General features: G+C 36.4%; 2 protein-coding genes across 2 annotated transcripts; both read right to left on the minus strand.

The window, feature by feature from the left end:
• Positions 1 to 1,887: 1,887 nt before the first annotated feature.
• LOC140021437 (uncharacterized) lies at positions 1,888 to 4,299 on the minus strand. The gene is made up of 5 exons (XM_072072201.1): positions 3,487 to 4,299; positions 3,393 to 3,408; positions 2,342 to 3,288; positions 2,181 to 2,252; positions 1,888 to 2,083 (listed from the first exon to the last, which is right to left on the minus strand). The coding sequence occupies exons 1-3, from the start codon at positions 3,672 to 3,674 to the stop codon at positions 2,524 to 2,526; spliced, it is 969 nt and encodes a 322-aa protein (XP_071928302.1). The 5' UTR covers positions 3,675 to 4,299; the 3' UTR covers positions 1,888 to 2,083; positions 2,181 to 2,252; positions 2,342 to 2,523.
• A 2,694-nt stretch (positions 4,300 to 6,993) lies between these two features.
• LOC113717946 (protein PLASTID REDOX INSENSITIVE 2, chloroplastic) lies at positions 6,994 to 9,930 on the minus strand. The gene is made up of 3 exons (XM_027242794.2): positions 9,599 to 9,930; positions 9,357 to 9,452; positions 6,994 to 7,523 (listed from the first exon to the last, which is right to left on the minus strand). The coding sequence occupies exons 1-3, from the start codon at positions 9,860 to 9,862 to the stop codon at positions 7,329 to 7,331; spliced, it is 555 nt and encodes a 184-aa protein (XP_027098595.1). The 5' UTR covers positions 9,863 to 9,930; the 3' UTR covers positions 6,994 to 7,328.
• Positions 9,931 to 25,260: the final 15,330 nt, after the last annotated feature.

Genomic DNA, 25,260 nt, shown 5'->3' on the forward strand with positions numbered 1-25,260 from the left:
CAGCACATGGCTGATCTTTTAGCTCACGTAGTAGAGCATCAGGGTCAAAACCCTATTCCTCAATCTGGAAACTCTGGTAACCATATAGAGGGGGAGGATAGGGCCCTCGAACGATTTCAGAAGTTCTCCCCACCGAAATTCCTTGGAGGACCAAACCTTGATGTGGCCGAGCGGTGGCTAGAGAAGATGATTGATATTTTTGTGGTGTTGCACTATACTGAGGAGAGACAGGTGACATTTGCTGTCTTCCAACTGGAAGGAGCAGCCCGTTCTTGGTGGAGTGTAATACGATTGAAATGGGAAAGAGCACAAACACCGAGGACGTGGGCGAACTTCATACTAGAGTTCAACGCGAAGTATTTCCCACCCCTAATTCAAGAAAAGAAAGAAGATGAGTTCATTAGGCTTCGCCAGGGAGCTCAGACTGTTGTCGAATATGAGAGCCAGTTCACTAGGTTGTCTAAATTCGCTCCCGAGCTAATTGTGACTGAGCAAAGAAGGACAAAGCGTTTTGTCTAGGGTTTAAATGTTGAGATTCAGAAGGAAATTATGAGAAATGCGATACAAAGAAAACTTTTTAATTGCATTTTTGATAGCAAGTGTTTCCTTGAATGAGGAATGCTAATGTTGCTCTACTTCTTTGAACTTGCCGCTTGCAAAACCACGTATTTTCCTTATGCCATCAATTTCTTCCAGTAATACGCTGCCTAGTATTTATCATTGCATCTATTTGAAGAATTCTTTTGCCAGTACTTGGAATATGAAGGGTAGGAAATTTCTATAGGACTTCTTTCAATTTTCTAACACATGAGTTTCCCTACAATGGTGGTCTCTTTTTCAGCATTTTGGTGAGTGTGTTAATGATCTGGGATACTTTGGGGATAAAATCTCGGACATAATTTGCAATCCCCAAAAATTGCTGAATTTGGGTCTTTGACAAGTTGTTGTTTGGGAAGTTAAGGATGGGTGGTCCAAGGTCTTGTTCAGGGCTAAAAGAACCACTCCATTCCAAAGAAAGTGATTTGATTTTGAGCTAAAATAATTTTCTTCTCAGAAAGCATGATACCATACTCTTGTACTAATTCAGAAAATTGATACAAGAGTTTGATATGTTCTTCAAAAGTTGGGCTAAACAACAAAATATCATCAATGTAAATCAGGGCTGAATGAAGAATGGGTTGGAAAATACAGATCATGGCTTTTAAGAATAATGATGGGGCAGTTTTTAAGCCAAATGGCATGACCTTCCATTGATAATGGTGATTAGGAATACAAAACCCTGTTTTAGGTCTATCTTCAAGATAGATTCCTAGTTGCCAAAATACAGATTTGACGTCAAACTTTGAGAGCCATTTGGCATGAACTAGTTGAGAAAACAAAGTTAATCTGTTTGGGATAGCAAACTTGTCATCTTGGAGGAAAAAATTTAAAGGCTAATAATTTATCACTAATTTCATTTTCTCTCGGACTTGTTCAGACTTTTTATTTACATAAAATGCCTGACATGCCCACTGAGAATCAGAATTTTCAATGAAAGTAAACTTCAAGAGTTCTTGACATTCTTTCTTAGCCAATTGAGAATGATCAGGGCTCATTCCAGGATGACTTGCTTTTGTTGGGTTGATGTCTTCATTTTTCTTGAAGAGAAGTCTAATGAAGAAATCTGGGTCTTTCCAAAGAGGTTTGGTACATTTGATCAGAAAGTCATTGTGATCTTGAGCACATGATTGATGAATAATGTGAGCTTGAAAAGTTTCAATTTGATTTTGGGTAGTTTGGAGGTAGATTTTGGGAAGATCAATGAAGGGTTTAAAGAATTTTTTGGATCGAATCCCATCTAGAAGGATATTGAACTTCTTTAATTTATAAATATCAAAGCCAATGATAATATCCTTACCAATAAAATCAACTCCAATGATTTGCATTTGGATTTTACAATCAGGGGCAAGCTAGATAGTCATGGGCTGTTTTGTTATGAATTGAGTCTCAAAGATTTCTCAATTTGCGGCCTTGAATTGGTGGACCATCTTTGTCCAATAGTCATCCAAAAGAATCACTTGGTTCATCATTGACATTCCTGCACCTGTATCAAAAAATGCAATTACTGGAACTGGTTTATCATATTTAGAAGGCAAAATGTGAACCAATGTTTGAGGATGAGCTTTTGCAGGGACAATTACATTTTGTTCAGGTGTAGGCTAAGGCTCTGTAGGTGAAATTTGGAAACTTGTTGGCAGTTCCTTATGAGGTACCTGTAAAGTCAAAAGAGTTTCATCATTTTTAGAAAATATGGACTCTAGATCATTAGAAATATAGACTTTTAGTTTCTCTTGCATCTCACCTTTTTTATTTTGAGGACAATTTTTTCCATAATGTCCTTTTTTGTGGCAAATAAAGCATCTATCAGTCTTTTACCTTGTTCTCCTCTTTTTCTTGAAATATCTCCATTTTGATTTTGAGGAGGCCTTTGTCAAAAGAAGTTGTTCGAAATTTCTTGAATCTCCTAAATTTGGATTTCAGGGGTTAGCATGTGTTGCATTTTCCCCATACTTCCAAATTGGGTCTTTTACAAGCCTTATCAAGACAAGCATCTCCATTGAGATTCTCTCGAGCAATCTTCCTTTTGTGACAAAGATCTTCCAAGGCAAGGAATACTACTTGTTTTATTTGCCCTATAGAAAGAGTCAAAATTGAACCAAATTTGTTATGAATACAAATTTCTGCTGCTTCAGACAAAGATTTAGGAAGTGAACTAAAAAATGTTTGTTTAAGGCTAACTTCCACCCCAAGAGTAAAGAATAATTGTATCAGTTTTTCAAAATGTTTATCAAGATCTTTTCGATTGTATGAATAATATTTCATCTGGAAAAATTCTTTATGCTTGGCTTCCTTGTCTGTAATCACATCTCCAAGAAACACCCTATGAAGTAATTCTATATTTTCTGAAAATTCTTGGCGAGTGAGAAAATGAAGTTTATCCGGTTCTCCAAGAGTTTTCCACCAATCTTTTAAAACACTAGTGTGTCTTGCAGTAAATTCAAAGAGTATTTCAAAATGATTATCTTCTGAGAGATTCTTGGTAGTCATCCAGGCTTGAAATTCTTGGAATCGCCTAGCCCATTTGGATGGAGGAAAATCATCAATGGTAAAGATATGTGTTCCTCCATGGGTGGTGGATTTTCTTGCTGTGGACTGTGATGATTCTCCTATTTCTTCTTCTTCTGGTTCCTCTACAGCTTCTTCTGTTTCTCTTGCCATGTGAATATTTGGGACTGTCTCAATGGATTCCTGTGATAAAGAGTCAGATTCTTCTGATTCATCAAAAGAACTTTGTTTTGATGATTGTTCAGATTGATCAAAAGTAATCTGAATAGTTAAGACTTGAAGAATACCTTGTTCATGAGCATCCTACAAAAAAGAAGTTAAAGGATTAGAAGAAATCATGAGTGCATCACTAGCCTTCTCATTTTTTTCTTTTAATTTCACCTTTTCTTTCTTCCTTTTATTTTCTTCTTCTTTTTTCTTTGCCCTTCGTTGTGAACACCATTTGACAATATCAAAATCAGGCTTGGGAGTTGGATTTGAACTAGAGAAAAGGGTAGTAGGTTGGTAAAGAGGAAGGGTTCCAAAATATGAGGATGACGGTAAAGGAATAGGATGAAGGGGTTGTGCATAAAAAGAGGCAGTGGAAATTGAAGAAAGAGGTTATTTCTAGTGGGGTAGTGAAAACTCCTTTTGACTTTGTAAGAAATTGGACTCCTTTTCTTGCTGTTCTTTGAAATGAAAAGTTGAAACGTCTTGTTCAGGGTACTTGAGTTTGAGTTCTTCAAGTCTTATTTTTCTAAAACTTGAATCATGTGAGACACTTGGGTATTGGTTGTATCAATTTTTGTCTCAACACGATCAATCTTAGATTGTACTTCTCCCACACTTTGCTTCATCGAAGTTAAGACCTTGTTTTGGGCTAAGGAGTGTTCCGATGGCCAATTTAGGACTTCTTCAGATTTATTGGCTGGATTTGTTTCTCCTATTGGCAAAATAGTCGGAGAAGAATTTCTTATCTTGGCAGAATGCCTAGCATGATCCTTTGTGAATGGTTCTAAGGGAGGAAAATCTAAAGGCTACAACATACATATTTGAGGTATGGGTTGTGGAGTTGAAGGCTGACATAAAGAGGCTGAAGGCTGGATTTTTTTCTTTTGCAAGGATTTTTAAACATTTCTTATAATATGGACATAGCTTTGGTTTGGGAATAGGATCTTGTCTAATCTTCCATGAGTTTGGAATTTGAATTCCATCAAAAGTGCTTCTTAAAGACTACATTCTTGGATCATTATCTTCATCTGGCTGGGGTTAACAATCTAAGCATTTGTCTTTTTTCTTAGATTTTGATCACTTGCGGCGAATATCATCATCATCATCCCATGTATTCCAACAATTTTCACAAGAACATATATCAAAATATATGTGTCCATTAAAAGGATCCTAAAAATAATAAACTGGTTCTCCCTACTTATCAAATTAATAAATAATATCTTGGAGAGTATTTTGCCTATCATAATCTCCAAGTTGGGCAAATAACTAGGACGGATGCTGTACAGGAACCTGCATCATAGAGATAGTAGGCAAAGATTTAGAAGAACTGGGTTTAAGATTAGAATGATTAAACTTAATAAAAATAGTTCCATCTGAAAGAGTAGAAATTTTTGAGTCAGTTGACTCAATTGGCTGATTTGCAGCTTGGTGTAATCTCTCATAATCTGTCACCCATGCCTCAGGAAGAAGTTGCACCAGTTCAGCTCTAGATATTTGTTTGGAACATGTGCACATGTTGCTGAATGCTTTTCATCCACATGGTTTAAAAGACCTTCTTCACCTCCTGGAAGCGTTAAATCTAAAGTATAGTTTTGGACCATCTGATAGTGAATGGTAGTAGCTATAGCATCTAAGATTTATTCAACTCCATGTATCTGAACCTGTACTTTTAATGAATCTAAAAGATGAGGATTAGATAGACACATATTAAAATTAGGGAAAAGAGTAACAACAACTGTGCCAGCATTTAGAGTTGTTTCAATTGTAGCAATGCAAGCGTGTTGATATTCCACGAATCGAGTGTCCAGCAAAGCAATTCTAGCTACTACTGAAAGACCTTTTCATCCATGAAAAGATAAGGAGAGACGCATTGATCCAAAATGGATATTTGTAAAATCTTGTTGTTTCCATTGTTTTGGAAATTCTAGAGGTATGTACAAGGTTATAAACTGCTCCTTTTGGGTTGCTGGAATATGGTGCTGGTCTAATCTAGAAGATTGAATGTATTCTTTAACTTACTTAGGCTGAGACTTTATGAGGGATTTTATAGTTCGAATAGGTGAAAGAGATGCTTCTAGAAAAGTAGAATATGGATTGATAAGTGGAAGAGATGTTGGATTTATTCGTTCAGGCCCAACTGAAACTTCATACAAATAATCTAATCTATTGGAATGAGAACGTCTTAAGGAAAGTGAAGATGAAGATGATTCAAGGCTTGCTATGAAAATTGTTAATGCCTTAGAAGAGTGAACAATTCCCTATACTTTCGAGCTAAGCTTTTGGAAGTTTTTTTGTATTGTTTTTTTAGTTTGGAGCCTTCTCAATTTTCTATGTCATAGGTAGGTCTCGCCTGAATAGATTACAAGTACATAATAATCTCAAGTAGCTTTACTTTATTTTGTTCTATATAAAGCGATCAAGACAATAGAGCAATTGTCTTTCTAGGGGAACAAAATGGAAAAGATGTCTATAGTAGATTGCTACTTTGCTTAATCTTTTTTAATTTAACATGTTTCTAGGGCAGCTTACTGGAATTCTGTGCCTTCTTTATTACTCCACTTTAAGTACCCACGCTCGAAGTGGTTACTATTCAACTTTTACCAATTATATTTGTGAGCTTGTTACCAAAAGTATAACTTAGAAATAACTTTATTAATCTTGGCACCTTTTATGGTTAAAGTGTACAAAAGGAAGAAAGGGTAAATACTATTTGATTATATGCCACTATCGGGGTTATTTTATTTACCATTCCAACTTTGAATTACTCATCCCACTTCTGTTTTTCTTTTTGTTTTTCCTTGTTTTCATTTCTTTTCGTTGGACAAATTTGCCAGACGGCACATTTTGTACTTGGTTAAATTGAGTAACCATTTTCACTTGCTGATGTTGCTCTGACCATTTACACCAAAACGAGTTGATCAATCTTAGGTAGGTCTTTTTTATTAGATGCAGACGGTCAAATCTTGAAAGAAGACCAGAAAAGTGGCATTCGTCTGGAGGAATGCAATCGTTTTGAAGCAGCTGAAGAGATATTAGGAAACTTGTTGATCATCAAGTTTGTAGGTTCCTTTACTTGCTTCCTTACTATAGGTAACATAATCAATAGAAGGTGCTGAGCATAGTGTCTGAGCAGCAGGTTTAACAGACACAAGTATTAATGCCTTGAGGAGGTAAGCACTTGGGGTTTATGTAGGCTGATGGGTGAAAAAGTACAAATTGAACTGCAGCCAGTTGGTCAGGAGTCGAGGTTTATAGGTCTCATTTCAAATCAAATGACCTTGCTTGGGTTACTCTTACCTTTTCAGCAAAAAACTTGGGCTGCAGCAGGTTAACAGACGAGTATTAATGCCTCAAGGATGCAAGCACTTGGGGTTTGGGCAAGCTGATGTGAAAGAATACAAATTGAACTGAGCTCTGGGTTCATTGACAGCTTAAGCACGGACACTTCTGATCCACTTTGGTTGCAGAGGTTAAACAGACTGATACTGCCTCCGGCAGACATTACATCCCAGGAGGCTACTGGGAATCCTGCCAGGCACTTAAAAGCTAAGTTATCACCAAGGACATAATTGGTGTTCTTGTTAACTTACATGTTTTAGTAGTCATTCATGATAACTTCCTGTTAGAAGTATTGCAGTTTATTAATTACATGACAAGTTGTATATAAGAGGTAACAAGGATGAATAATTTCACAATATTGATTGACAAAAACTACAAAAGATACAAAAGTTTATGCTCATACAGTTCTCTACCATGTCTTTTCAGTAGTTTTTTGTGAAATCTGCTTCTAAATCCTATCAGAATGCTCACTCCAAAAGCACATTCCTCTCATACAACTCTTGGCAAAATTCAATCCCATCATGACTAGGATGACATGTCTCACAAAGATGCGGGAAACTCCAATCCTTCTTCACCCCAATAGAGTTTAGAAACCAGTTGCAATCTTTTCACACATTCCTAGATAAATTGGGAAATAGCTAACAGAGGACAGGAATTGATGCGAGGTACTTCTATCACCTGCTATTCTTGCTAGTCCACTCTTTCCAATCCTTGTCAACATGATTCTGAGCCCATTTCACTGCTGCTCGTGCAGCTTGTGGACCTCCCGGTAAACCTCTCTCATTTAGAGTATCAGCCATGTCCATAAAAGGAATGACCAATAGAGTTCCAGGACCTCCATATTCGGTGTGCAAGAATGTACTGAGAATCTGTTCAAATATGATAGTTAGGTAGTATATCCAGCATCTGCATTCTTTGTTTTCTTACAAGACAAAACACCAAGATAATACCATAAAGCACACATGACCTAGCCCAACTAATGAGAAGAAGAAGAAGAAATCAACTTCATAAACGTTGATATTCGATCGAACAAAATGTAGAAACCTGTAAGATATGCACAAGGAAATGACACTCAGAACAGAGATATTTATCTTAAGTAATCAAAGAAGACACTTTGGAAATCTAGTATATCAAGCAAAAGATCAGTCAAGGATTCTAGAAGATGGATCCAGCAGATCATCATTACGATGTTATTTTAGAGATGTAATTGTCTTGCTACCTGACTCTGTCCTACATAATTCTTTAGCAATTCGCAAGGAAAGGAATTATATAACTGTTCATGTCTCCAAAAGAAAATAGGTCCTTGCATAGAATAAAACTCGCACCAGGAAATCTACAAGGTTTTGGAGTCCTTTGGGAAGACATATCTAGTAAGATGTTGTTTTGCATGGGAATGGTATCCAAATAGTATCTCCAACAATCTTCATTCTTACAGCTTCCAATAACGTGAGCAACCAACCACAGATCACAAGCAAATGGCAAATCATGGGCTTTGTTGGACACTGAAAGTTTACTTCAAACTACTGGGTGTTATTTTGAAAGCTTGCAGCTAAGCCCATATTGTTCTTTATGCCACGAACACAGCTCCCAATAATGTGAGCAAACAACCACAGATCACAAGCAAATGGCAAATCACGGATTTTGTTGGACACTGAAAGCTTACTTCAAACTACTGGGTTTTATTTTCTAAGCTTGCAGCTAAGCCCATATAATTCCTTATGCCACAAAATCAGCCACCAGATGACTGCAAGTGGGATGATGCAACAGGCAATTCTGGCAATTTCCTTCTATTCAGAAAAGAGCCCTGATCAAATGTATGTGCATTATCTGCCTGTCTATCTCCCATAGATTTAAAAGGATGTCATCTGTCATGCAACTTTTATGGGTGAATATATTACTGAGCAACAAATTCTCCTCATCATCTAGCTAGTTTAGTGTCCAATTATGTCCTCACATCACCATGCTAACCCTTCAATAGGAAACCAACCAAATATTGATATCCTATATGTCACTTCTTGGATGACAATTAAATACAGACAATAAAATGAAATTAAGCACTAATGTTCTAGTCTGAGGATAGCCAACTGCAATCCGAAAAGTGTACACTAGACAATGTACACATGGTTGCAATCCACTCTTTATCTAATCATGTTTTGACACGATTGTGCAGGCACAATGCTACTGGAACAATACTTTTCATGCTCATATAACTACATAATCCTATGGCTACATTTTCGTCAGTCAAGTTTCCCTTCCAAAGCATACATTCTGGATACATGAGTGAGTGCCTTCATTTCAATATCTCTCATTTATACTCAATCGCCCATCATCTAACATAACTATCACACACGAATTACACCTCAAATGGAGCAGAACCTCTGTCCAATATTATAAAATGCGAGAGGTCATCCATAATTCTGAACCAATAACCAGCAAATTTCAATTCATAAACAAAGATAAACCTAGAGCAACGAATTTTTTTTTTTTTTTGGATCAGACACATCATATTATTTAAAGAAAGAACAATAATACAAAAGCAAATAAGAGATACAATAATCATCTTCATGCTTATTAAAATCAGATTTCTACGGGCAAAGTTAGAAACTTTTGTTTCTTATGATTTTGCATGAAATCCAGAACGACGGGAGTTTTCTTGCGAAGAAACCAAACACCACATATTGCCTAAGGTCAAATGGAAGTACCTCGGTGCAAATTCCAACAACTTCTTGGACTGAATCTCCAAAAATATCTTTCTTTGAGAGTTTATTGAGAAGATGGGCCCTGAACTTCTCTGTTTCCTGAACCCACCCAAAAAACAGAAAAAAAAATCACAAGTTACAGAGTCAGACAAACAACAAAACAAATAAAAGGGAAGCACTAAAACCTCAAGCTTTTGCCTTCGTACAGTTTGAAAATTAGAAGGGATGGTTCATTTTGTACTTACAGCTTCAGCAAACTCAGGAATGGGGTCAGGGAACTTGTACTCAGCAGCCCAGCAAGTAACCCTTGGGTTTCTTGAATTGCTGAATAACGGGTTCCTGATTAAGTGTTTGAAGTAAGTGGTATTACTATAGTCGTGTAAGCAGGAAATTGGAATCCAATTAGCTGATATTGATAAGGGCCTAGGGACATAGTATGAAGAAGAGGAATCAGAAGAAGAAAATGGTAGTAGTGAAGTGGAAGGATATAAAGACGTAGCTGAAGCCATTTTTCAATCCGCTGCCTCGCAAATTACGCTTATCCTTTCACTGTTTAGCTGCCCCAGAGGTACTTAAGAGGAGGCGATAAATGTAGTAACAAACAAGACTCGACTTGTACAATTAGTAACAGTTAAATTTTGGGCTATGAGTTTCGAATAGATAAATGGAAAATTTTTTTATAAAATATTCAGGCCATGAAACTAATTCAAGTTTAGTCTTTTTTTTTTCTTTGAAGGACCAGTTTAGTCCAAATTCACTTATTGCTCCTTAATTGTCTTATTATAGTTACTATAACTATTAAGTTTCAAAACTAATTTAACATTCACATGACCACAACATTGAAACTATACATGAACTAGTAATAGTTCATGAAAAAATATATATATTTCCAACAATAATATATCTAATTAGTTCAAAGTGCATGGAATAAAACATAATCAACCGTCAATACATGTATAAAGGTTCTCAATTTGCTTGTACCAATATTTGTCCTTATCAATCTTCTGACATAATTTTGTATATTTAATATTTCTTATTTATGTTAATATATTTTGACACAGAACTCATAAGTATAAAGTATTAGACATATGCAGATTAAAGGGCCGGACTTATACCGGGTTTGAACCTAATAAGCCTCAATCTCAGCTCACTTTTAATTTGGGCATAATATTTAAATTCAAATTTAGCATAACTCAATGAAAGGTTAGGTTCATCGAACTTTTTCTCGAGCCGAATTCGAGCTAGGCTATTGACAAAAAGCCCTCAAAGGTTTGAACTGCTTTACTATGTGGCTAAGAATATTATCTTTATGCCACTTCATCCAGTGAAACCTGAATGGGGCATATGGTAATGGGTTGGATAAAACCCTAAACACAAAAGAGGATGCTAAAAATCCAACCTGATATCCGATGTCATAAATGAAGATAATTATGATTAAAAAAGGGTTAAAAGCATTAAACCTCCTTAGTTGCACTCCCCCCCTCCCTATTTTGTGTTTTAGGAGAAAAGTAACCTTTATGTATTAATTATTATTTTATTTCTTTTTTCTCCTTTTTTGCACTTTTTATACTTGTCCGTTTCTATATATTTTTAATTTCCTCCCTTCTCTCCTGTGATCAAAATAGTGACATAAGAAAATAATAAAAGAAAAAATTAAAAAAAGAAAATAATAGAAAAGAAAAAAATAAAGGAATGAATAAATAAAAATAAAATTGTAAGAGCACTTTTGTCTTAAAATATCAAATAGGTGGCAAAATGCTTATTTAATGAGTTTAAGGGGGCAAACCCAACTAAAGATAAAGTTTAGGGGGGTTTAGTGTATTTAACCCAATTAAAAATAGAAGAATATTCATTTAACCCTACATTAAATGTTGGATTTTTCTCATGCAAGTTCTATAACTTTACTCAAGTTTAAAACTCAATATAGTGTGTTAAATTAACATAATTAGGCATATCAATAGGTAGGGTCTAGATAGGATCTTTTTTATCGAAATTCAGACTCATTAAATTTAGTTAAATCCAATTTGATGAAAGGTCCAAAGGGTTCAAGGCTGATCGTGATTCAAGTGATCCAGTTGCACAAATTCCAAGTGGACCAATTACAAGAGCTCGTGCAAGAAAGTTTAGAGAATCACTTCAAGCTCTTGTTTGCACGATTCAAGATCGAGTTGGGGATGATCTAAGGACCATCGAGGGGATAGATAATGAAGATTCTATAAACTACACTATACTTCAAGTGACTACAGATGAAGAATTTCCAAGCAAGATAGTTAGTTAAGTGTTTAACAAGTTATAGGTCATTTATTTGGTGTAGTTAAGCAAGGGTTTAATCTTCAATTTTTTTTGCTAATTTAGTCGTTTATTGTAGCTAAATAATTCGGCCAGGTTTTTGTCCTTAAGTGGCTGAATTACTAGTTGCTAGTTTAGGGAAATAAGTGATTCCAAAGTACATTAGGGTTTTGAGTCCATGTAAGGCTATAAATAGCCTAGTCCTTCCAAGCGTTCAAGACTAATCAGAAAATTATAGAGTTTTGTGAGTTTATTCACTTTCTCTTTTCCAAGAGAGATTCTTTTGAATACTTGAGAGTTTTCTTGAGTTATTCAACCCAAACTTATCAATCAAGTACACACTTTGGTTGTCGCATTCTTCTACCAACACTTTTGGTTCGCTAAATTATTAAGTTGTGGGTTAAGAATTCATCTTGGTTCATAATTTCATGGTTTAGAAGGGTCAAGGGTTCCGCTTCAACTTGATTTCTTTGTCTAGCTCTAGGGGTTGGTGGAATACGAGTTCATACCTTCAGGCAGGTTCGTATCAACTTGGTATTAGAGCTAGTTGATGAATTCAAGTATATCTTTTCGTACCGAAGTAAATTTTTCTATTTTCAAATTTGGTTGGTCGTTTAGGTTTTTTCCTTAATGTTCTTGTTGTTTCCATCATTAATTGCTGTCCGTTCTTTGTTCTTGTGTCAAACGTCCAATTGTGTCTTGTTTTCTTGTGTTTTAATCTTTATAACATTATGTCTTGAGTAGTTTATCCAATCTGTCCATGTTACATCTAAGACCATTGCTAGGGTTTTTTTTTTTTTTTGCTTATTCATAGTTTTTTGTGTCATTGTTCTTGTTGGCCGAACTTCCAATTGTAGTTGTGTCATATTTCTTGATATTGTTGGAGTCTTGGTATCTTGTTCTTGAGTCTTGAAATCGAATAGAGTAAAAAAAAAATTCTGATCGTTATTGTTCTTGAACATCCGAAGCTCTACTTAGGGTTTTCTTGACCAATTATGCTGGGGTTGTGTGTTTCTTGAATCATCCGTGGCTGTTTACCTTTGTTTCTTGGAAGTATATCGGATTCTTGAAGTTCTTGATAACCTTCGTGAATTGCTGGAATTTCTTGAATAAATCTTCAAGTTCTTGGGTTGACAAGTAGGGTTTCTTGAATTCTTGAATCAAAAGTGCACGAATCTTGAATCTTGAAAACAAACCCTAGTTCCTATTTCTTGTTCTTAAATTGCGGCTGTTTCTTGTGCAAAACTTTAAGTCGATTCTTGTTCCTTGAGCTTGATCCAAATTGCAAAAAAAAAGGAAGAAAAGAACTGGTTGCTTGAAAAAAAATGGGAGGAACGCAAGAAAAGAAAGAAACAGGAGTTCAGATCAATCTTGGAGTGAAAACAAGAAGGCAATCTGATTTGGGAAACCAAGTTGACTTGGGATTGAGAACAAACCCTAGTCACACTCAACTACCAAATTTGGACTTGCTAAATCCTTGCACACGTGAAAACTCTCCAAATCAGCAGCCTTATCTTCCAAAATATACCCAAGAACCAACGTGAATTGAACTCCCAAAAAAAAAATCCAGCCAAGGTACAATCGGGTAGAACAATTCTAGGCTTCCAAAAATTTTGCTATTTTTGTTTCTTACTTAATTGATTTTTGTAATCTGTCCAGTAATTATATTCATGTCTTTGAGTCTTTTCCAGCCTATAAATATTGTCTAATAGGTCCCAAAAGGAGTCCAAATCAGTCTTGGGTTCCAACTAATCTTAGTTTCCTAATTTGGGTCATGAGTCAAAGTCCAAAGTTTCCAAAATATGAGCCACCTTGTGCGGATGGAATCTGGTAATTTTTTTTAGCGTACTTAGTAGTTATTTTGAGTCATTAATTCAGTCCATTTCACTCCAAATTTCCAACTTTAAATTGCCACCACCTTGTGAGAAAACTTGGTGAAAAGTTTGATTGAATCTTCTTGAGAAAATTCTGACTTCTTCAAGAGAGGCAATCAAGTGACTTGAGAAGTGATTGGTGAGATCATTAGAGTGTTTAAAAGTACTTGAGTGATACACGAGGGTGAGTGAAACACGTGAGGGAATGAGAGAGGTGTTTTCCATTCACTTGTTTGTGTTTTACAGGTTTAAACATGGCAAATGAAAATGAGCTTACCATTTCCCAACTTGCACTAAAAATGGATGCGATGTGGGTAGAAGTTCAAAGAAGGTTCGTCCTTGAGTTCGAATCCATACATGAACAAATGGATCATTTGGATTCATCAAGGAATTCCTCTAAGAAATCTAGAGGGAAGCAACCTATGAATGAGTCTAGTGATTCAAATGCAGACATAGAGATTGATGAAATTGTACCAAGGAAACCGAGGAGACACACCAAACTAGTTGGTGATTCAATCAAAGGAATTAAGATGAAAATTTCACCTTTTCAAGGCAAATTTGATCCGGATGCATACCTTGAGTGGGAGAGGCGAGTGGAATTGATTTTTGATTGCAATGACTACACGGAAAGTTGAGATTGATTGTAGTAGAATTCAACGACTATACTATAGTTTTAAAGTCCAAAGAGAGACTAGCATATTCCATGAAATCGAGTTCAAAACGTTCAATCGATATCGAGAAAAGAAGTCAAGTTCCCGAAATTGCATTTTTTAAGTAATCGGTAAATTTCAGCTTTGCACAACAATCTTTGGAAAATCAAATCTGGAGTTTGACTTGTCAAAAAATGGAAAATTTTACACCGTTTGAATCTTTGTTCGAAGTACTAAAATTTCCTAGTAGACATTTTTCCAAGATTATAAACGGAAGACATTCAAATTTTAGCCCAAAGTGGCTGACTTGAACCTATAAGACAGTTTCAGTCTTAGTTTTTGGCAAATTTTGGAAATTCGGCAAAATTCACAGAAAGTGAAATAGCCTTTGAAATTCACAACACTATTAGAGTTCCAATCAAAGTTTTAAACACAATAAACGGAACTAGAATCGGACTTTTGAGCGCCAAGATATAGCAGCTCAAAGTTGGTTTAAAACAAGGAGCGCTCGGTCCATTTTTCCAGATTTGAAAGGTAACTTTGGGATCTTATTTGTATATCAAAACAGTCTTAGAATAACACCAAAATTGGTACACTTCAACTTCCGTATAAGGACTACTCCTCTATCATATTTCATTCAAAAACTTACATGGGAAAGTAGTTAACAAAACGACTGAAGTTTGTAAAATGTTTCAAAGCAAATATGTCTTCTTGCTTTCCCTTCTTTTCAAAACATTTTGCACCATGAAATCAGTCCCATTTTCATTCATTTGTGAAACCAAGGTCCTAGAAACATCTATTATACATTTGGTAGGTGATTGAAACCAAAATTTTCGAAACAACATGTCCCAAATCAAATTAAACCAATCGGCTAGCAAGAAAGAAGGATTTTCCAGATTTCCAGCTTTGCTGCAGTTTGAAAATTGAACCATATCTCACTCGATACAACTTAAAATTGAGAATGGTCGGTGGCATTGGAAACTAGATTCAAAAGGCTACATTTCATCAGAAGAAGTTGTTTTGAAAATCAGTTCATAGCTAGCTCGAATTCAAGTGACAAGCCGCAGCTTATCACTGTCACTCGCACAGCACTGCAGAACAGAACATGTAACTTTGGTGAACTACTACGGCTCACTCAATTGGAATCAGAGGGTACATTTTACACCGTTAGAAAACTACGGATTCCTAGTTTTGAATGCCACTCAATTCTGACCTCCGTACAGAGAGATATGTTCGTTCAAAAATTACTGCCAGAGGACCCCTGCTATGCGATTTTCCAGAATTGTTCTTGCCAAAACTCAAATTTTTCTCAACTAAATCAAGTGATTTTCAGTGAAAACTTTCCACACATCCTATACAAAATATCTACATCAGATTCAAGGTCATTTGAGCATCAAAATTTCAAACCAAAGCTTCGAGAAAAACAGGGCAGATTTTCGGCTAAGCTTCCTATGCAATTCCTTTAGTTTTCCTTTCACTTTTCCAACAAATCACATCTTGTTTATCACATAATTAACACAAACAACACTTATCATCATCATATCAGTCCTATATCATCAAGGTGGGATTTCATAGAGCCCACTTCAACCTTTTCAATCCAAATAACAACAACAATATCGAAACTACAAGCTTCATAGTCAAAATCGAAACCCATTAAAGCCAAGAAAATGGAAAGATTTGAAGTGGATGAAGGCTACCTCTTAGCTCTTGAAGAAACCAGAAATTTCACCACTAAAACTCCCAAGAAAACCGCCAAGATGAAGCTTTCCTCCAGGCCAAGGTTAATCTCCAAGTGATTTTGAGGTTGGATGCAAAGTTGGAAGTGTTTTGGAGCAAGAATGAGCAAAAATGGAGTAGAGACCTTTCTTCCTTCTTCCCTTGAAGTTGCTGGCCAAAAATGAGGGAGTGAGGAGAGAGAGATGATGATTTGTTTGGGAACTTGGAGAGAAGGAATGAAATGGTAGCTTTAAGTTGTGTGCAAAAAGTCAACTCTCACTAGTGATCGCGCGAGGGTTTCGTACCGCCGTTTTCTCTCGGTTTGTTTCAATTATACACTAAACCTCCAATGCAGTTCCTTTAATATGGTGATTATCCAATCTTAGTAGTCTAGTATTAGTTTCTTAAATCTCCATTTAACCGTTCCGGCTTGATATACGTGAACTTCCGATTCGCGCGCGATAAATCGAAATTTTTTTAACTCATTCACCACTAATGCCTCAATTAACTTTTCTTAGTGTATTATTATTCATTCTTAATTCTCCAAGACTAATACACTCTCGGATTGAATTTATCTCGAAAAACGTGTACTCGTTATTCCTTACCGAACGAGCCTCCGAAAAATAAATTTTTCTAACAAAACATTTTAAAAATGTAAGCGAGACATTGTTTCGCGTAAATGGATTTAAAATGGTTGAAATAAATTATTCGAAAAAATGGGTGAATAAATAATTAATTAAGCCATTAAAATAAAATTAGAATAAGTAAAAATTCGGGTCCTCACAAAGGGTGCAACCAGAAATTACACTCCTAATTTCACCCAAACCAGCAAAAATTCCAGCCTAGAAGGGATGATAAGTGTTTGAGTAATACTACCAACTCAAGGCCGAGACAAGAGGTGACATCTACCTCTTGCAAATGAAGCCAATTCAAGGGGAGCTTCTAAACCAGCAAATGAAGTTTCAAAACCTAGGAATCGAGATACTAAGTGTTGAATTTCGAGAGCGAAATTCTTTTTAAGAAGGGGAGGATGTGAGGACTCGAATTTTTACTTACTTTAATTCTATTTTACTGGCTCTATTTAAATATTTATTCACTCGTTTTCTCTGAATAATTTATTTCAATCATTTTAAATCCATTTACACGAAACAATGTCTCACTTACATTTTTAAAACATCCCGTTAGCAAATTTAATTTTTTGAAGGCTCGTTTAGTAAGGAATAACAAGTACACGTTTTTCGAGATAATATTTGATCCAAGAGTGCAATGGTCTTGGAGATTTGAGGACTCGTGTTTTTATTTCTAAAATAGTCATTCTTATAATTAATTACCCTAGAGTTAGTTAATTATATTATCGTTACATGAATTCCTTTTAAATTTCGCTTTATCGCGCATGAATCGGAAGTTCGCGTAAATCGAACCGGAACAGCTAAATGGAGATTTAAGAAATTAATACTAGACTACTAAGGGTGAATAATTATAGTGTTAAAGGAATTATATTTGAGGATTAGTGCACAAGTGAAACAAACAAGAGAGAAAACGGTGGTACGACACCCGCGGGCGATCACTGTTTCTAGTTGACTTTTGCACATCTTTAACTTAGCTTGTTCAACACAATTCTTCCCAAAATTGGAGGCCAAGAAACCGTCACTCACTTCACTTTTTCAGCCGGCCAAGAAAGAAAATAAAAGAAAGGAAGAAAAGCTTCTTTATTCTTGCACCAATCTTACTCCATTTCACCTCCAACTTTGCATCCAACCTCAAAATCACTTGGAGATTCACTTAAGCTTGGTGAAAGGCTTCATCTTGTGGTGATTCTTGGAGCTTTGGTGGTGGAAAATTCTGATCTCATCTAGGTTCAAAGAGGTAACCTTCATCCTCCTTAGATCTCTCCATTTAATCAAAGTTTAGTAGTGGATTTGCAAGGGTTTGAACCCTAAGCATGAAACTAGGTAGAGGACTTGAGGAACCCACTTTATCTTGTTTTAATCTTTAGGTAGAGGTCTTGAGGTGACTTATAGGTAGCGGGTTTGAGGTGTAATTTCTTGAATATGATTGTTATGTGTGTAGATGAAAAGATTATGGTGAGAAATGAAGGAAAGATCGAAGGAAAATTGCACATGGATGCTGGCCGAATCTGTCCTGTTATTGCCTTGCCTATGTTTTGAATTTTTTGATGCTCAAATGACTGTGAAACTGATGTATATATGTGGTATATTGTGTGTAGAATGCTCTACCAAAAATCATTTGATTTGGTTGAGCAAAACTTGAAATTTCGAAATTTGAAGAAATCTGGAAATGAGTTCTGTCTGTCCAAACAGTGTACCTTTGATCAAACATAACTCTTTGTACAAAGGTTGAAATTGAGTTCTGTTTGCGGCATTTGAAACTAGATATTTGTAGCTTTCCAACGGTATAAAATTCACCCTCTAGTTCGAACTGAGTGAGCCGTAGTGATTCAGTAAAGTTTGTTGTCTTGTTCTGATGGTCTGTTCGAGAGAAAGGTAGCAGCTACATCTTGTGGCTCTATTTTCTCTCACTTGTGAACTGATTTTGAAAATGACTTGTTGTGATGAAATGTAGAGTTTTGAACCTATTTTTCAACGCCACCAATCATTCTTAATTTGAACTTGTATTGAGCGAGATATGGTCTGATTTTCAAAGTGCAATAAAGCTGGAAAACTGGAAAGCTTTTTCTTCTTGTTGGCTGGCTGGTCTATTTTATTGTGGGATGTTTTATTTCAAAAATTTTGATGTCAATCAACCATCAAGTATTTATTAAAGGTTTCTAGGACCTTGGTTTCAAAAATGGATCGAAATTGGATTGATTTCATTGTCCAAATTTTTTGGAAAACAAATAAAAGCAAAAAGGCAGATTAGCCTTGAAACATTTTACGAATTTTAGTCGATTTGTTAACTGTCTTCCCACGCAAGTTTTTGAGTGAAATTTGATTCAGGGGTAGTCCACATATAGAAGTTTAAATGTACCAAATTTGGTGTTATTTCAACAACCTTTGGATATCCAAATGATGCTACAAAGATAGCTTTTTAAATATGGAAAATTACTGTTCTAGTAGTGAAAATTTACCGACTTTGAACTGCTATATCTTGATACTCAAGACTCCAAATTTAGTTCTGTCTATCGTGTTTGAAACCTTGTTTGGAATTCATATTGTGTTACCAATTTCAAAGGTTAGCTCACTTTCTGTGAATTATGCCAAATTTCCAAAGTTTGCTGAAAAACAAGATTGGTTCAAACCTGTTTTCTTGGAACTGAAATTTTGAGCTGAAAAATGAATGCTTTCCATTTAGAATCTTGGAAAAGTATCTCCTAGGGACTTTTAGTACTTTGGATCTAGTTTCCAACGGTACTAAGTTATTCAATTTTGGACCTAATGAGTGCAAGATCTGATTTTTCTAAGTTTGACGCGCAAAGCTAAAATTTGCCGATTTCTTAGAAAATGAAATTTTGGGAACTTGACTTCTTATCTTGATATTGATATAGCGTTTTGAACTCGATTTCATGGAGGATATGAGCTTCCTTAGTAACTTTAAAATCCTCACTTTTGAATCTTGACTTTCGATAAAGTGAAACTCTTATAAAGACATTGACTTGAATTGTAAAGCAAGTGTGCGTTCTTCTTTGTTTGATAAGGAATTTGTGAATGAGTGAGAGTGATTTTTAATTGTTATTTGCTCAGGCGCTCAAGAGGATTTTGAAGAGAATTCTGGAGCCGACTACTAAAGGCCTTTTGCACTTACTCTCTTATTTTGATTTGGTGAGTATCAAGTGCATGTTAAATGGTTATGTGATTGAAATGTGAATTGTACAAGTGTTATACATAATACGTAAATTTGTCGAGACGAGTATGTACTTTATCGTGCTCGTTCTCATTTAAGTGATGCTACAATTGAATTGTGCTATGTGAATTGATATTCGAATCGTGTGAAGTGAATTGTTATGTGAATTAAGTGAAATGTTGTTATTGCAAACCATATTTGTGTTGTGATGTCGAGTGGAGTGAACCTCCTCGACTTATGTGTATACTCGTGGGGACGCCCTCGTCCTCTCTTTCTTTTAATTATGCGATACTTGTTACATGAATACGCATGATCAGTAATTGTTCATAAACATGTTTAACTTGTAAACCCTGAGCGGATGCATGTACCACACCAATTTGGGTGGGAGGTGCCTCTCATACCGTCTCAGTGCTATAATCGGTTCTCTGAGTGATAGCATGTACCACACCGATTCAGGTGGAAGGTACCTCTCATGTCGACTGAGTACCATAAACAATTGTAATCGGTTCCTTGAGTGATAGTATGTATCACACCAATTCGGGTAGGAGATACCTCTCATGTCGACTCAGAATCCTAAACTATTTTCAGTCGATTGGAGCGATGTCTCATCGGCCACTCATACGTGCTATAATCGGTTCTCTGGGCGGTAGTATGTACCACACCGATTCGGGTGGGAGGTACCTCTCATGTCGACTCAGAATCATAATCAAAGTATAAGTCGATTGGAGCGATGTCTCATGAACCACTTATTTCTTTGAGTGGTAGCATGTACCACACCGATTCGGGTGGGAGGTACCTCTCATGTCGACTCAGAACCATAAATAGAGTAAGTGAAGTTCTATAGAATTAAATATCTACATGGTTGACAGAGTGTCACCACGTGAAGGTATTGGATCGAATTTGGGCAAAGCAATTGGAAATTAGCTCCTGAGAGCTCCCGTATCTTTATCAAATGTATTTTGTGTTATTTTGTGAATAACTTGAATGTTATAGCTTTATTTCTCATATGAGTTTATTGCTACTTGAATTAAGTGCTTGCATGATTTTCTTGGTCTCACTGAGCATTAGTTCATCCCATTAGCTTTGTTTTCCTTAACAGGGGTTGGAATGGAAGGAATTGTGGAGAACCCGACTTGATGGTCTTTTGATTAGGGTATTAAATGTATTTAATTAGACGACTTTTGAAAGTTGTAAATTTTGGAAAAATTGATGTATTTTGAATACTTGTGATGTAAGATTGAATACTTATGTACGGAAGCGACTTTGTTTTTCAATTCGACTTTTGTTATTGGTTATTTACTTTTAAGTTTGAACTAGAATGGTATCGAGTCCTGACGAGAGTTAGGCAGGTGTCCCGCCGATACCCTTGGGTTCGCCTTTAGGAGAAGTGGGGGCGTCACAGATGTTATCTCATCAACTATATTCACTGCTTGGGATGCTAAACCCCACTAGCTAGTTGGTCGAATCAAGCAAGCAAGGATTTGGTTGAGGAGATTGGTGAGCCATGGGTACTGTATATGTTTATTCCACTAAATACTAGTTCTCCACTGATTACTGTTAATCCACTGGATATGATCCACTGGAATTGGTATGCTCGAGTAAAATCACCACTATTACTGTTTAGTGTTTAGGTCTGGTAGGGAGTTGAACGGTGTTGGAGATTGAAGTAAAGCGGTGATCTATTGGACTTGTTACTATATTTCAAACGTTAACAGAGTGTCAACGGATTTAGAAAATGCTATTGCAAAACTGGCTGCAAGTGAAACACTATACGGGATTAAGTGCTATGCTTGAAATCTCGTAGGAGCAACATATCAGCTGTATCAATATTTGAATCTTGGGTGCTCTACTTAGAATCTGGCGGGAGCCACCGTATCAGTACCGTATCCTTTTCTTACTTGTGTTAAATTACTTATTTGAATATATAAACTATTAATGACTCTGTTTGTAACTGTTTACAATCTTAGTTATAAGATTTCGATATATGTTATTGATATCTTGTCAATTTGACTGCATGTTTTCTTGGAACCTCACGGAGCTTCTAACTCATCCTTTTATTTGTTTTTCCTTAACAGGGTGCGGGGATGAGAGAGACAAGAATAGTACTAGTTTGTAATAGGAAATCTTAAACATGTATTTGGCAGATCCTGTATTATGGTACTAGTTGTTCAAGTTCTTATCTTTTGGCATGTACTTTGGTTTGTATATTTTGGACGATTTGTAGCATGTAAATGTTATATTGAAAAATTTTAGTGTTGTTGATTGGGTATCCAAAGAATAGTGAGTTTGAAAGTTTTAGTCCCCATTTTAAATAATTGTCATCCTATTTATACTTAATGAATTGATTGAACTACTTGTATTTCGATCTGTTTAGTTGTGTGCACATAACTATGAATATTTTGAAAAGTTGGATGGTTTGTAATATTTATTGGGGAGTTTCCTGTTTACTTTGGAGTTAATGTTATCTCTGAAATTAATGTTAGTGAGTGAGTTCTGACGAGAGTTGGACAGGTGGTTCATTACTCTCTAAGATACGCCCTAGTGGGAGGTGGGGTCATAACAAATTCAACATCAAATTGATTTCATTTCTGGAGCTTCACTACCCAATAAGGCACCATATAGGACCAATCTTGAGGAAACCAAGGAGCAACAAAAACAAGCCGAAGAACTACTCGGCAAAGGTTGGATTTGCGTGAGTTTAAGCCCTTGCGCGACACCTGTCTTACTTGTACCAAAGAAGGATGGGGGATGGAGGATGTGTGACGCCCCCACTTCTCCCAAGGGCGAACCCAAGGGTATCCGCGGAACGCCTGCCTAGCTCTCGCCAGGACTCGAGACAAATCAATTCAAACTTAACAATATATAACAATTTATACCAGTCTAATAAGGAAAAATCGCTTCCATAAACGAATATCCAAGTCTTGTACCACGTGTTCAAAATACATCCGTTATCCAATTCTTACGTCAGGATCCAAAAGATACATCAATTCCCAAATATATACAATAGCCAAAATGTCTAGTCAATTACAATTGAAACCCTAATACAAAAGTACATCCAAAGGGTTCCAACGAGTTTCACTCCATCCATTCCTGTTAAGGAAAACAAATCTACGGGGTGAGCGAAACGCTCGTGAGGCCAAGAAAACACACATGCAAGCACGTTGTCCAAATAACAATCCCAATATTCAAGTAATTTACAATTCGAGCGAGAAAAATAAACAGAAACAATTCAAGGATATAGGAGCTCTCAGGAGCTATTTTCCTCTTGCTTCGCCACGGCTCGATCCGATACCCCCTCGTGATGACACTCCGTTATCCTGGTGGGTATTTTATCCGTAGAAACTTCACTTATTACTTCCTCCGACCAACATTCCACCCTCTCGGATCCGAAACCAAACACGCACGAAAAAGGCGATACTCGTCGAGTATGCCACACGAGATCTCAAGAGATCAAGTTTTGATTTTTGAACATGCACGGAAAGGGCGATACTCCACGAGTATGCCGAACAAGATCTCAAAAGATCAAGTTGTGTTTTGTTACTCTCTTGGTTTATCAAACTTCTCGACCAAGCCCATGCCGGCTCGAGTTGTAAGATTGGTTAAGAGAATTGGGCGTCCCCATAAGTCGAGGAGGTTCACTCCACCCGACAACAAGACACGCACGACATACACGACATGCATGGCAACACGACACGCACACGAAAACGGGTATATTTTAGTCGACGAGATTCACTCAATCGACTTTGAAAACCAAGTTAATACAAGTAAAGTTCAAGTAAAGGAGAGCGAGTGCGATAAAGTACACACTCGTCTCATCAAGTGATATTCACGTATATAAGCAGGTAAATCAAGTAAACACGACAAGTCAGGCACTTGACACTCACCAATTCAAAAGTAATTGAGCGAGAAAATCTTTAGTTGTCCCCTCCGGGATTCTTTTCAAGACTCGCTTGAGCACCTGAAGCAATTAACAAGTATTTTTCACTCACAATCACGTATTAATCAAGAAAGGAGTTACGCTTATTTGGACTAGTCAATACCTCAAACCAAGAACCTTAGCCACTCAAAATAAAGGTTCAAAAGTGAGGTTTTATTAACACAAGAAAAACTGATTTCCTTCATGAAATCAAGTTTAAAGCGATCAATTATCATCAAGAAGGAGTAACAAGTTTTCAAATTTTCATTTTCTAAGAAATCAGCAAATTTCAGCTTTGCGCGTCAAATTTAGAAATATCAGATCTTGCACTCAGTAGGTCCAAAATTATAAAACTTGGTACCGTTGGAAACCTCTTAGAAAGTACTAAAAGTTCTTAAAAGACACTTTTCCATGAATCTAAGTGGAAGGTATTCAAAAATGAGCTTGAAGGTACAGGTTCGGCGTACAAGGCAGAATTAAGTTGGATTTCGGCCAACTTTGGAAATTCGGCACGATTCACATGTTGCAAACCGGCCTCTGAAATTTACAGCTCAATTAGTGTTACAAGTGAGGTTTATAACAAAACAAGCGGATCAAGAATCGGAGTTTCGACTACCGAGATACGGTAGCTCAAAGTTGAGGAAGATTCAAGACTGAAGAAGAATTTCCAGTTTTGAACCTCCAACACTAGCAATTTAATTCGGTATCGAAACGAACTTGAATTCGTGCCAAATTGGTAGTATTTTACTCCTATATGTAAGGTATTCCTCTATCAAATTTCAGGGAAAAATACCCTCGGGAAGGTAGTTAATTAGTCAACCAAAGTTCAGGAAAAATTCTAAGGCAATCTGCCTTGTGACTTTCATTTCACAATTTCAAATCGTTTAACCAAGAAAACTATCCGAACATGGTTCATTTGTGAAACAAAGGTCTAAGACACATCCATGATACCTTTGGTAAGTGATGAGCATCAAGAACTTCAATTAATAAAATCATTCCCAAGTTTTGCCCCAAATCAGTCCAAATACTACGTTTTTCCAAAACAGGGCAGTCCTCTTGTTTTAGTCACAACTCAATCAATTTAACTCGGAATGAGGCATGGTTTATGGAGTTAGAAAATACATTCACGGGACTAAAAGTTCACAGAAGGAAATGTTCTGAAATTCGGCAAGCAACCAGCTCAAAATTGAGCCTCAAGTTGCTGCCTCAACAAGCCATTCCAGCAAATCCGAGAGACAGGACAGCTAACTTAAAACGTTTGGTTCGGATCACTCACAAAGAATCAGAATGTGCATTTTATCTCAAATTAAAGCTAGGAATGTCTAGTTTCAAATGCCACTGACGGCACTTGATTTCGACACCCGAGGACAGAGTTATGGCCAAAATACGACCACTGGACAGTTTTACCCGAAAATAATTTTCCAGCATGCCTAGTTCATGAATAAATTCATTTGCCCATCCAATCGTTAATGTTTTCCAACGAAAATTTCTACACACATAATATAACATATACACATCAGGATCATGCCAATAAATCACCAAAAATGGGCCTTATCATGGTCGAACAAAACAGGGGCAGATTCGGCAATTTCTGGTCATGACCTCTACTTGAGTTCCCAACAATAACACTCCATAATTTCATCATTATAACCATTAAACTA

The sequence above is a fragment of the Coffea arabica genome, chromosome 11e, assembly GCF_036785885.1.
Source record: "Coffea arabica cultivar ET-39 chromosome 11e, Coffea Arabica ET-39 HiFi, whole genome shotgun sequence".
NCBI lineage: Eukaryota > Viridiplantae > Streptophyta > Magnoliopsida > Gentianales > Rubiaceae > Coffea > Coffea arabica.